This window comes from Squalius cephalus (assembly GCF_949319135.1).
Source record: "Squalius cephalus genome assembly, chromosome: 10".
Taxonomy (NCBI): Eukaryota; Metazoa; Chordata; class Actinopteri; order Cypriniformes; family Leuciscidae; genus Squalius; species Squalius cephalus.
The window spans coordinates 39,025,811-39,038,355 of record NC_137131.1 but is presented as its reverse complement, the minus strand read 5'-3'; the positions used below and the strand labels follow the sequence as shown (position 1 = coordinate 39,038,355).

Here is a 12,545-nt window from a genome sequence, read left to right as displayed (position 1 = left end):
ACCAAATGATAGGCGTTACGTAAATCCAATTTTGTGAAAATGGATGCGCCCTGCAACCTCTCGAAAGCTGAAGACATCAACGGCAAAGGATAAGTATTCTTTACCGTGATGTTGTTCAGCTCTCAGTAATCAATACAAGGTCACAGAGACCCATCCTTCTTCCCCACAAAAAAGAACCCTGCCCCCGCTGGAGAAGAGGAAGGTTGGATGAACCCCACTGCCAGAGAATCAGAAATATATTTCTCCATGGCCTCCCTCTCAGGAATAGAAAGAGAGTAAAGCTTGCCTTTAGACGGAGACTTACCTGGCAGTAAATTTATGGCACAGTCATAGGGACGATGCGGAGGAAGAGAAGCAGCACGAGACTTACTGAACACTTCCTTCAGGTCAAGGTACTCTGTGGGCACGTTTGATAAATCCACTGCCTTCTCCTGAAACACAGAACCAGACACAGATGGACAAGTAGATACAAGACTGGACTCATGACAATGCTCGCTCCACATGGTGACGGAGTTCAAGCCCCAATCCACTCTGGGATTGTGCAGTACCAGCCATGGGTGGCCCAAAACCACGGGTGCTACTGGGGAGTCCATGAGGAGGAAATTGATGATCTCTGTGTGATTGCCGGAGGTGATGAAGGTTATAGGACCAGTGGTAAGTGAAATGTTGGGGAGTTCTTGACCATTCAACGCGTTAACAGAGATCTGAAGAGTAAGTGGTGTGATGGGGAGGTGTAATTTGTAGGCAAAGTGAAGGTCCATGAAATTACCCTCGGTTCCGGAGTCCAGTAAGGCTTGGCAGGTGTGAGTGTGGTTGGCCCATCTCAGTCTTACTGGAAGGAGAGTTGATGGTGAGGACTTCTCGGCGGAGATCCCACCCGATAGTAGCCTCTTCTTTACTATCGGGCTTGCTCCTTTTACTGGGCATGAGTGCAGAAAATGTCCAGTGCCACCACAGTACAGGCATAGTCCTCAGGATCTCCGCCTCTCTCTCTCCTCCCGGGAAAGCCGAGCTCTCCCCACCTGCATGGGCTCATGATCGATGACGTGACAGACCGTGTTCTCCTCGCTGGCGACTCGACTCCCAACTCCTCCAGGAGTGCGGATGGGGTGAGTGTACTGCTCCATACGACTGATGCGGGCATCCACTCGTGGAGCAAGGTCAATAAGTCCATTGAGACTCTGAGGCAGGTCCAGCATATATATCTCCTTCTGAACACGGTCGGCCAGCCCATGCAGGAACATATCCCACTGCGCCTCCTCGTTCCACTTGCACTCCGCCACCAACATGCGAAAATCGATAGAGTAATCGGCCACTGAATGATCACCCTGCTTGAGATCAGCGTGTCTTCTGGCAGCCTCCTTGCCGGCTACCGCACGATCGAAGACTCTCTTCATTTCGGCAGCAGGTGTGTGGAACGAGGCGCAGCATAGGTCTTGATTCTCCCACACCGCCATTCCCCACAATGCCGCTCGTCCAGTAAGCAAGGTGAGCACGAATGCCACTTTAGACTCCTCCGTCTCGGACGTCCTGGGCTGCAATGAGAAATGCATTGAGCATCTGATAAGAAAGGCTCTGCAGAAATTTGGTTTACCAGCATAAACTCTCAGGGACGGGTAACCATGGCTCTGGTCGATAATTCGGCTCCGGTGCTGTGGGGGGAACGGATGGCGTGGGCGGCGCAGTGGGAATACTCAGGAGTTGGATCTGCTGGGTGAGCTCGGACACCTGCTCGGAGCACTTGAACCGCGCGTCCCATATTGTTGATGCTCTCCTGTTGCTGGTCCATCCGGGAGATGCTGTGATTGATGAACTCAGTCATCGATGCTGTACTCGCTGCTTCCATAGAGTGTCAGGTTGTTCTGTTACGTAAAATACAGACGGAAGCAATTCCAAGTAAAATGATGGTTTATTAGAACAAAGTTAACTCAGTAATATAGTCAGTCGATCACACGTTGCAGACAGCAGGAGAGTGGTTACGCAGGGACTGAGATGGACGATCCTGATGAGTGCTGACTCTGAGTGAAGTGAAGTGGTGAGACCGAGTGAAGTAATCCAATATCCAGTGCGAACGGGAAACACGAGGAACACAGGAACAAGCATGGACACGGGAAACTAGACAACGATCTGACAAACACAAGACGAAAGACAGGGCATTAAATAGGCTGGCTAGATGGTATGCAGCTGCCGCTGATGAGGATCAATCAGTGGTAACGCCCACATGAAACAATCAGCGCAAACGAGACACCCACACATATACACAGACACAAGACATGAGTGAGACACCGGATTAAACAACCGTGACAGTGTATCGTTACACCCCTATTAAATATGTATAATTTTCTTACACAAACACATCGCTTTGCTTCAGAAGGCCTTTATTAACCCCCCTGGAGTTCGTTTATGATGGATTGATGCACTTTTTAGGCTTCAAAATCTCATCCTCCGTTCACTACCATTATAAAGCTTGGAAGAGCCAGGATTTTTTATATATATTTATATCAGGCTGCACGGATCCGTATATATATATATATATATATATATATATATATATATATATATATATATATATATATATATATATATATAACTCCGATTGTATTCGTCTGAAAGAAGAAAGTCATATAAACCTAGGGTGACTTGAGGGTGAGTTAATAATGGGGTCCTTTTTTTCATTTTTGGGTGAACTATCCCATTAATGCTTCTATTGAGCAAGGATGCATTCATTTGATCAAAACTGACAGTAAAGGCATTTATAACGTGACAAAAATTATTTTATATTTTGCACTTTCTATTCATCAAAGAATCCTAAAAATGTTTCACGGTTTCTACAATAATACTAAGTGACACAACTGTTTTCAAAATTGATAATCAGAAATGTTTCTTGAGAACCAAATCAGCATATTAGAATGATTTCTGAAGGATCATGTGACACTGAAGACTGGAGTAATAAGAAGAATAATACAGTAAAATACCATTTTAAATACAATAACGTTCTTAATATACAGTAATTCACAATAATTACTGTATTTTTAATCAAATAAATGTAGCCTCGTGAGCTTATTGCAAAAACATTATAAATATTACCAACCCCCAACTTCTGAACAGTAAAATAATACATTTTCAAGTAGATTTTTAGCAGTACTTTATAGTATTGGACAGAGTTTTTATTTAGGTTTTGGAAGGTTCACTGTATTAAAACAGTAAGATTCTCCTTTTGTCTTGATCCTGTACAGGAGGTTATTACCTCACCAGTGCTTACGGAGCGATGTCACTGATTAAGAACTTCCAGGAGGAACAGGCTGCACGGATCCTCAGTTCTGCAACACGCGACACACTCCACCAGTGGCACCAGCGTCGCACACTGCAGAGAAACCTGCCCTCAGTGGACGACTTCCAGGTAAAACCCTGACCTCAGAACAGTTTGTTCTCAGCGTTTGCGTAGTTCCTGACTGCATTTAATGGAAAGCATTTAACTATTTTCAGTGGTTATAAACTCACTATAATATCTTTGTTTTGTTTGTGAAGAATTACCTGCGTGTGGCTCTGCAGAAGGCAGGTAACGGCTGCACGGCTAAAACCCTTCAGGTCCGGCCCTACGCCACAACAGAAGAGGTGTGCCGCCTTTGTGCACTTAAATTCGGTGTGTCTGATCCGGAAAACTACGGCCTCTTTCTTCTCACAGACAACAGCAGCCAGCAGTTGGCCGCAGACACACAACCACAGTGGATAAAAGCAGAGTTACACAGTCGACCGAACCCTCAACACTTTAACTTTGTCTACAGGAGGATAGCCAACATAAACTGTCCCACGCCCGTGTCTTCAGAGCAGGACGATGCCTGAACACTAGCAGGAAAATGTTTATTCAGGGTATGACTCTAAACTGTGTATAAAGATTGCAAGATGAAAGACTGTGTCATTAAAGAATGATGTAATTGACGCTTTCCATGAGGGTACATTTGGTTTGTTTAACAAATTTGGGTAACAGGATTGCAAGTAAGAGCTAGCTAGATTGGGACCAAATTTTGGTTTATATTTATGGATATAACTTATATTTCACCAAAATATAAAGACAATATTAGTTTGGTTGTTTTTAATCTTACAATAACCTTGGTAACAGGGTTGAAAAGATTAGCTTCATGATTGCAGTCAAAATAATTTGTGTAAAAATTGAGAATATGAAATGAGATTTCACTTGTCTTTCCCACTAAAGGGTCCGAATTATGTTATTTATTGGATATTACAATTTTAGAGAATGTTGCACTTTTTGTAATGTGGGAAAAGTATGCTGTAACTGGCTTGCATGCAATATGCAAAAAAAAAAAAAAAAGAGTGGGACACCATAGTGTGCCACATTCATGGAAAGTGGCAAAAATATGCATATTAAAATATGTAAAATATTGATACTTATGTTCAATATAACTTAGTTATGTTTTAAATAGAAATGTTTAATAGATCTTCTGGGCATAAGATATAATGGGCATTGTCAGTAATGTGGTATCCAACCTGAGATTTCTTTTGATTCAGGATGAATGTAGCGTCTGTCCCCAAAAATGCTAAGACTGAAATGAAATCCATAATGTGTCGTTGTTATATGTATAAAAAGGTGTCAGGGATTCGCTCATAGAGGTCTGTACATAATCTTTAAGCTATTTTTGCATTCAGGTCGCATGAGTGTCCAGAGCTTTTGCTTCGTCAGAGGAATTGTCACCTCTGCTGTCACGAGACTCAATCAACACAGTGAACAATTTTTAAGGGAAGAAGCTTTCAGAATGTGAGCTTCAACTAAGATAATGCATGATCATGGTTGCTTTTTCTTTAGCACAATAGAGATGCATCAGTGACATTGCAATCTGACCAATTGACTGAAGAAGCTTTTTTTCTCACTTTGTTCTTATGAAATAGGAACACTGCTCCTTATACTTCAGCCAGTGTCTAATTGTGCTATACTGTAAACATGTAATATATTATTGTGCCACAACATGTATGATGCACTTGGTGCTGAGAATGTGTTTTTTCCAGATCCCTGAGCTGCCAATGATATAATTTAAACACTGAACTTGTGAATATTTTACTCTTTTTGGTGGTATTTGAACAGCAGGAATAAAGCGTCTCTTTTTTTTATTATCTCATACTGTTTAAAATTAGCTACCTAAAATGTACTTCATGTGGTTATTATTATTATTAGATAATATATATTTTTAAATGAAATTTAATTGTATTATTTAAAATAATTCTATTTATTATTAATTATATTAATGTTGCAAAAAATTATTAAATATTTAATATGTATTAATAAACCAGATTGCATTAGCTTAGGCCTACAATATAAAAGGCTATTTTATTAAAGATAAGATTAGGTTAAAAAAATCTAACAATTTTAACTGTTACCTTTTTACAGTGTAGCCAGCTCCCCGGGTATGTCAAAATATGATTTAATATTATTTTAAATAATAAATTAAATTAATTTATTTTACTTTATTTAGTAATTAATTATATTAATATTGCAGAAAGATTCTTCAGTATTATTTAATATGAAAATACATTAGGTTACGCCCAGAAAAGGTTATTAGTATTATAATTATATAATTGATATAATAAAATTCGGTGACACTTTATTTTAAGGTGAGGTAGGTACATGTTACTACATGTATTTACTGTAGTAATAACAGTAAATTATGCATAATTACAAGTAACTAACCCTAAACCAAACCTAAGTACATGTAGTGAACTATATTACTCAGTATTTATTTGAGTGATTACAATGTAACTACGTCACCTTAAAATAAAGTGTAAGCTAAAATTCTTATTTAGTATGAATGAATCTACTACATTGGGTTACACCAGGTTTAAAGGTAAGATCAGGTACAAATAGTAAACAACTGCAACAGTGTGTGTGTGTGTGTGTGTGTGTGTGTGTGTGTGTGTGTGTGTCACCCCCGGGGAGCGCGAGTCGACGAGATCTGCGATTCACACCGGTCGAGCCGAAGATGGTAGTGGTGCACGCCTCTGCGCACTCCGTGGCCTCCTCCGAGTGGATCATCTGCCTGGACAAGAGGTGAGAGACACCCGACCATGTCCGAAAGCGATTTTTCGTGCGTTTGTTGATTTCGATGTCCGGAGGGGCTGCAACAAGGTGACAGTCCAACAGCAGAATGCGTCCTGCGTCTCTGGTGCATCACCTGCATCGCAATTCTCATCATTTATAGATTTACCTTTTCTTCCTGAAGGGACATTTATTTCTGTAAGCAAAGAAATAACAGAAGCTGCTCTCTTTCTTCAACCAGGGACTATGCTCAGGGGCGGGGCGGACTGAGACCAAAAAGTGGCCCTGGACTTTCTGGACCACAGCAGCCCACCACATCCCACATCATAACACATTGGCTCATTAATGTGCAGAATAATATTTAACAACTTATAGCATAAAAATATAACACAATACAAAAATAAATGCTATTTAAACATTTATTTTAAGTAACACAACACATAGTAGGTCATATTTGTTAAACAAAGGGAAACAAACAGAAAAACATTAAGACATACAAATATAAAACTATCAAGACAGCAAATCAGCTAGTTAGGGGGTATCATCTTGGTGCAGTGTAAGATACAGTACTCAGCGGAGTAGACTGCACCACTCAACTGGACAACTCCTGAATCAAGAGTGAAACTATTTTGCATTAACACGAATCCTCATGGCATACTATTAGGCTATCATGTGACATTAAACTTGATTGATGTCCACAGGCTTCATGTCATCTTCTGGGAGCAGGTCAGCAGAGCTTTATGAGGATGAGGAGGAGATGGCTTGTGTGTGTTTGAAAGAGCTTGTGTATGTGTATGAGAAACAGAGTTTGTGTGTATTAGAGATGAAAGGATTCCTGTGAAGGAGACAAAACAGATTGGGGATTATTCAGCATTATCTGTAATAAATATTTGTTAGTGTAAAGTAAAGTGTAAAGCAAGTAGCCAAATACAAATAATATTAATACTAATAAAACCTGCCCAGAAAGCCACATGGACAAAAAGGTGCAAACTTATTGTGTAAGATGTGTTGGTCCTATATGCAACGATCATAGAAAAATCTACAAAGGTTAGTAGCAAATTTAAATTTCTCTCAAACACTATAACACGCAAATTATCAAATTTTAAACATTAGAGCAGAGTTTCTCAAACTCGGTCCTGGAGGGCCACTGTCCTGCACAGTTTAGCTCCAAGCCTCCAACCGTGATCAAACACCTGAGCAAGCTAATCAATGTCTTCAGGATCACTAGAAACTCACAGTGTGTTTGATCAGGGTTGGAGCTAAACTGTGCAGGACAGTGGCCCTCCAGGACCGAGTTTGAGAAACCCTGCATTAGAGTATCATCAAAATCATCACTGACACTGACTGTGCTGCTGGGTCCAGCCTCGCTATCCTTGACCTTTGCTGTAATACTACAACCATCTGAGCCTGCTGAACTGCAACTTCCCTTCGCACCAAATGCATAATCTGTTCATTTGAAGCATTTCACAGCATCTACTACATCTAATGCATTTTTTTTTTTACGCGTAACTTTTCAGCTCCACCTTTTCTTTTCTTCCACCTTTTCATCCATGGACAATTATTTGTAACTATCTGCTCAGAGAAATTCGCTGTAACGGATCAATCTCTCTCTCTGTAAATGAGACGTGAAAGGGGGGGTATTTCAAGATATGCAATGGAGTAGACCAAACTAATTAACAGGGAGGGAGGGCAATATACTCACATGCACATAAAACACAAAACACACTCCTTGTCGGCCGTGCCCGCGCGATCGACTCACTCATCCATTTGCGTAGAGAATGTAATATTATGATTTCTGTCATTTTAAAAAATATATATATTTGTGTACCGGGTGGACCGGCCCACATTGGCCAGCGGCCCACCGGGAAAAGTCCCGGTGCTCCAGATGTCCAGTCGGCCCCTATGCTTCTCTATATAATTCGTTTGCTGGTCTCATATCATCTGAATTTGATGTGTGCATCCTTTGGAATACTCTTCTGCAGTATGAATCAGACTCTCCATTTATGTGCTGCGGGTTACTTAAACCAGATGAGTTAGGCTACTTATAATTAGGCACTCGCAGAGTCAACTTTTGGTTATTAAGTCTCAAAGACAAACAAATATACTGACTATTAAAAATATCTGTTACCTTCTCACAGCCCCTCCTAGCCCAGACACATCCCTGCAGGTTACCATGGTGAAGGGAGGGAAAAGTGAGATCACCTTACTGGTTGTGATGGAGTTTCAGAGGCTGATGTTTTTAATGGACTCTTTTCACTTCCGCCCGCTGCACCTGATCTCTGCACTCCGCCTACCAGATCACAGTCACCTGAGTTCTGATCACCTGCACTTGCACGTCATGATTGCACTCCCTTTATCAGTCACTGTTTCCTTCACCTCAGTGTCTGGTCTTGTCTCTACACAGTTCAGACATCTTACCAGCATTATCTACCTGTGGATCTACTTACCTGATGTCCTGTTGTTTCCCATCGTCTCTGTCCATCGTCGATCGTCCTGTGTTTCATCGTCAAAGTCATCATCATCACCTGCAAAGACATTATTCAAGTTCAGCTAAGTGTTCACCATATCAGCATTGCTATCATCGTTCATCTCAGCCTGCATCGCTCACTTTGCACTTTAATAAAGTTTGTTTGTTTGTTTGTACACTCTACCTTGTCTGCCTTATTATGGATGTGACAGAAGACAAGACCAACAACATGCAGAGCACGAGCACTGTTGCCACGGATTCCTTTGCCGAATTGGTGAACGCAGTTCGTCAGTTACTTTCTCCACCACCCACCACTTCTTCACCTGCTGCCTCTGCCAGTCCCATGGCCCGACCAGCGACAAACAGCGGCGAGGTGGAGGATTACAGCGGGTTTATTCTTCAGTGCAACCTACACTTCGAGATGCAACCTCATCTTTACACTACCGATCGAGCGCGCATAGCGTTTGTGATCTCACTCCTCTCTGGTCGTGCTCTTCAGTGGGCTCAAGCACTTTCCCGTTACTAAGTCACTGTCTGCATTTCTTAAGCATTTCAAAGAAGTCTTCAGTCAAACCACATCCACTCTATCCGTCCATGATCATCTTTTTCACCTTCGACAAGGTAAATGATCGGTGGGTTCCTAGGCCTTGCAGTTCCATACACTTGCTGTGGCATCTGTCACTTCTCTCCCACCATGACGCTCTGCATCGGCTGCCTGCATTCCAAGGAGATCTCGTTCTTGGTGTTAGAAGGATCCACCGCGGACATCATCCTGGGATGCCCGTGGATGCTCCAACATGAACCTTAGGTCAACTGGAAGAATGGTGAGATTCTCCAGTGGGGCAAATCTTGTCACCTAACATGCTTAACGCCCGTGATCAAAGTTCCTCGTCCTCCTTCTCAGTCCTGTTCAGAAACTTTGTCCGTCGCCTTGAATTCTACCACCATTGAGAGTCCTGATTCCGATAAGAAGATGGAGATTCCTCCTGAGTACCGGGCGTTCCAGGATGTGTTCAACAAGCAGTTGGCAACGCAATTACCACCACATCGGCCATGGGACTGTGCCATCGACCTGCTACCTGGGGCGACTCCATCCCGGAACAGAAGGCCATGGAGGAGTACATCAAGGAAGCACTTCGACAGAATTTCATTCATCCTTCAACCTTCATTCATCCTGCCCTTCCAGTTTCTTTTTTGTGGTGAAGGATGTAGGCTTGCGGCCATGCATTGATTACTGGACTCTCAACTCGCAGACCATCAAATACAGTTATCCCCTTCCTCTGGTCCCCTCTGCCCTAGAACAGCTATGTGGTGCCTGCGTATTCTCCAAGTTGGATCTGCGAAGTGCCTACAATTTAATTCGTGTCCACAAGGGTGACGAATGGAAGACGGCCTTCGTGACACCCTCTGGGCACTACGAATACCGGATCATGCCCTATGGTCTGTCCAATGCTCCTTCAGTCTTCCAAGGTTACATGAACGAGATATTCCGAGATTTCCTTCATCGATTTGTCATTGTCTATATCGACGATATCCTGATATTCTCCAAGAACCTTAATGAGCACCGTCAACATGTGAGAGAACAACATCTCTACCTGAAATTAGAGAAATGTGAGTTCCACACCTCCACTGTCCACTTTCTCGGGTACATCATAAACCAACGAGGAATCCAGATGGACCAGAGGAAGGTGGAAGCCATCCAGACCTGGCCTCAACCCATCACCATCAAAGAACTTCAGAGATTCCTCGGATTTGCAAACTTTTACCATAGATTCATTTTCCAACTACAGTCTTCTCAGCTCTCCCCTGACTTCACTCCTCAAAACCCGGCCCAAGTCTCTGTCCTGGAACCCAGAAGCCACCACTGCATTTGTCACCCTCAAAGAAGCTTTCGCCACCGCTCCCATCCTTATCCATCCTGACCCTGAGTTATCGTTCACCGTAGAAGTGGATGCTTCATCTACAGGAGTGGGAGCGGTACTTTTGCAGCGGCAGGGGAACTCCCCACTACTCCATCCATGTGCCTTCTACTCCAAAAAGCTGTCCCCGGCAGAGCAGAATTATGACATCGGCAACAGGGAACTCCTCGCCATCAAACTTGCACTAGAGGAATGGAGACATTGGCTGGAGGGAGCTAAACACAAATTCGAAGTAATCACCGACCAGAGAAACCTTGAATATCTCAGAGAAGCTCGTCGTCTCAATCCTCATCAAGCCAGATGGTCCCTCTTCTTCTCAAGATTCGACTTCCTAGTCACCTACCGACCTGGACACAAGAATTCCAAAGCCGATGCTCTCTCTCGTCTTCATCAACCTAATCTGGAATCCACTACTCCTGAACCTATCCTCCCTCCAGCCATAATCGTCAGTCCTATCCTCTGGTCTATAGACGAAGACATTCGCCAAGCCATGCAAACTGAACCTGCTCCACCGGGAGGTCCAGAAGGGTGTATCTATGTACCAACATCCTGTCGTCTACCCCTTCTGGACTCAGCTCACACCTCTCCGGGCTCTGGACACCCAGGTAGCCAGCGAACCCTCTCGCTCCTCAGTCAACGCTACTGGTGGCCCTCTATGACCCAAGACATCTCCCAATATCTCAAGGGCTGCTCAGTCTGTGCCATCACCAACACTCCCTGTCAATTTCCAGCAGGCAAACTGGTCCCACTACCAATTCCTCATCGCCCATGGTCCCATCTGGGAATCGACTTCATGACCGACCTTCCACCCTCTGAATCCAATACCTACATCTTCGTCATTGTCGACCGATTTTCCAAAGCCTGCAAATTGATCCCTCTAAAGAGTCTGCCTACAGCCTTCGAAGCAGCCGAAGCACTTTTCCACAATGTCTTCCGTCATTTCAGCCTTCCTGAAGATACTGCATCCGACCGAGGTCCTCAGTTTATCTCCCATGTCTGGAAAGCCTTCTTCTAGCTCCTCGGAGTCTCCATCAGTTTATCTCCCGGTTATCATCCTCAGACCAACGGCCAGACTGAGCGTAAGATCCAAGAGATTGGGAGGTACTTGAGGTCATACTGCCACCAGAACCAGAACAGCTCGAGCCGGTTCCTTCCCTGGGTGGAGTATGCCCAGAATTCTCTTTGCCAGTCTACCACCGGGCTTACTCCATTTCAGTGTATCCTCGGATATCAACCTCCCCTGTTTCCCTGGTCTGGTAAGCCATCTGAGGTTCCAGCTGTTAACCACTGGTTCAAGCAGAGCGAGAGGGTGTGGGACTCAGCTCATGTACATCTACAGCAGGCAGTGCGGAGACACACAGCTCAAGCCGACGGCCAAAGATCTGAGACACCACAGTATCAACCTGGACAAAAAGTATGGTTATCCACCCGAGATATCCGTTTCGCCCTGCCTTGCCGTAAGCTGAGTCCCCGCTACATAGGTCCTTTTACCATCCAGAGGCAGCTCAACAACATCACCTACCGGCTCAACCTTCCTGCACAGTATCGTATATCACCATCCTTTCACGTTTCCCTCCTGAAACCTTATTCTGAACCTTTGTCTCCTCCTCACACAGAACCCAGTGAAGCTGAAGAACCTCCTCCTCCCGAAGTCGCCAAAGAAGAGCAACGATGGGGCAACCGGCTGGAATATCTGGTCGATTGGGAGGGGTACGGTCCAGAGGAACAATCCTGGGTAGCTTGAGATGACATACTTGACCCCTCCCTTCTAACCCAGTTTCATCAAGATCATCCTACTCGTCCTGCACCCAGAGGTCGAGGTCGTCCCCGTCATCGCAGTTTCCGGCTGTCTGGAGCCGACCGTGGAGGAGGGGGTACTGTCATGGAGTCAACAGAGCCATCACTTCCGCCCACTGCACCTGATCACTGCACTCTGCCCACCAGATCACAGTCACCTGAGTTCTGATCACCTGCACCTGCACGTCATGATTGCACTCCCTTTATCAGTCACTGTTTCTTGCACCTCAGTGTCTGGTCTCGTCTCTACACAGTTCAGACTTCTTACCAGCATCATCTACCTGTGGATCTACCTGATGTCCTGTTGTTTCCCATC

The 12,545-nt window shown here is 44.0% G+C and overlaps 1 protein-coding gene across 4 annotated transcripts in view; it reads left to right on the top strand.

Moving 5' to 3' along the window:
- LOC307166029 (ras and Rab interactor 2-like) overlaps positions 1 to 5,131 on the top strand; it is a 41,306-nt gene extending 36,175 nt beyond the window's left edge. For all 4 annotated transcript variants that reach the window (XM_079884143.1, XM_079884141.1, XM_079884144.1 and 1 more), the window contains 2 exons: positions 3,237 to 3,400; positions 3,529 to 5,131. In XM_079884143.1, coding sequence (XP_079740269.1) covers positions 3,237 to 3,400; positions 3,529 to 3,843 — 479 coding nt within the window. In that variant the 3' untranslated portion in view covers positions 3,844 to 5,131. The remainder of the gene's footprint in view (positions 1 to 3,236; positions 3,401 to 3,528) is intronic.
- Positions 5,132 to 12,545: the final 7,414 nt, after the last annotated feature.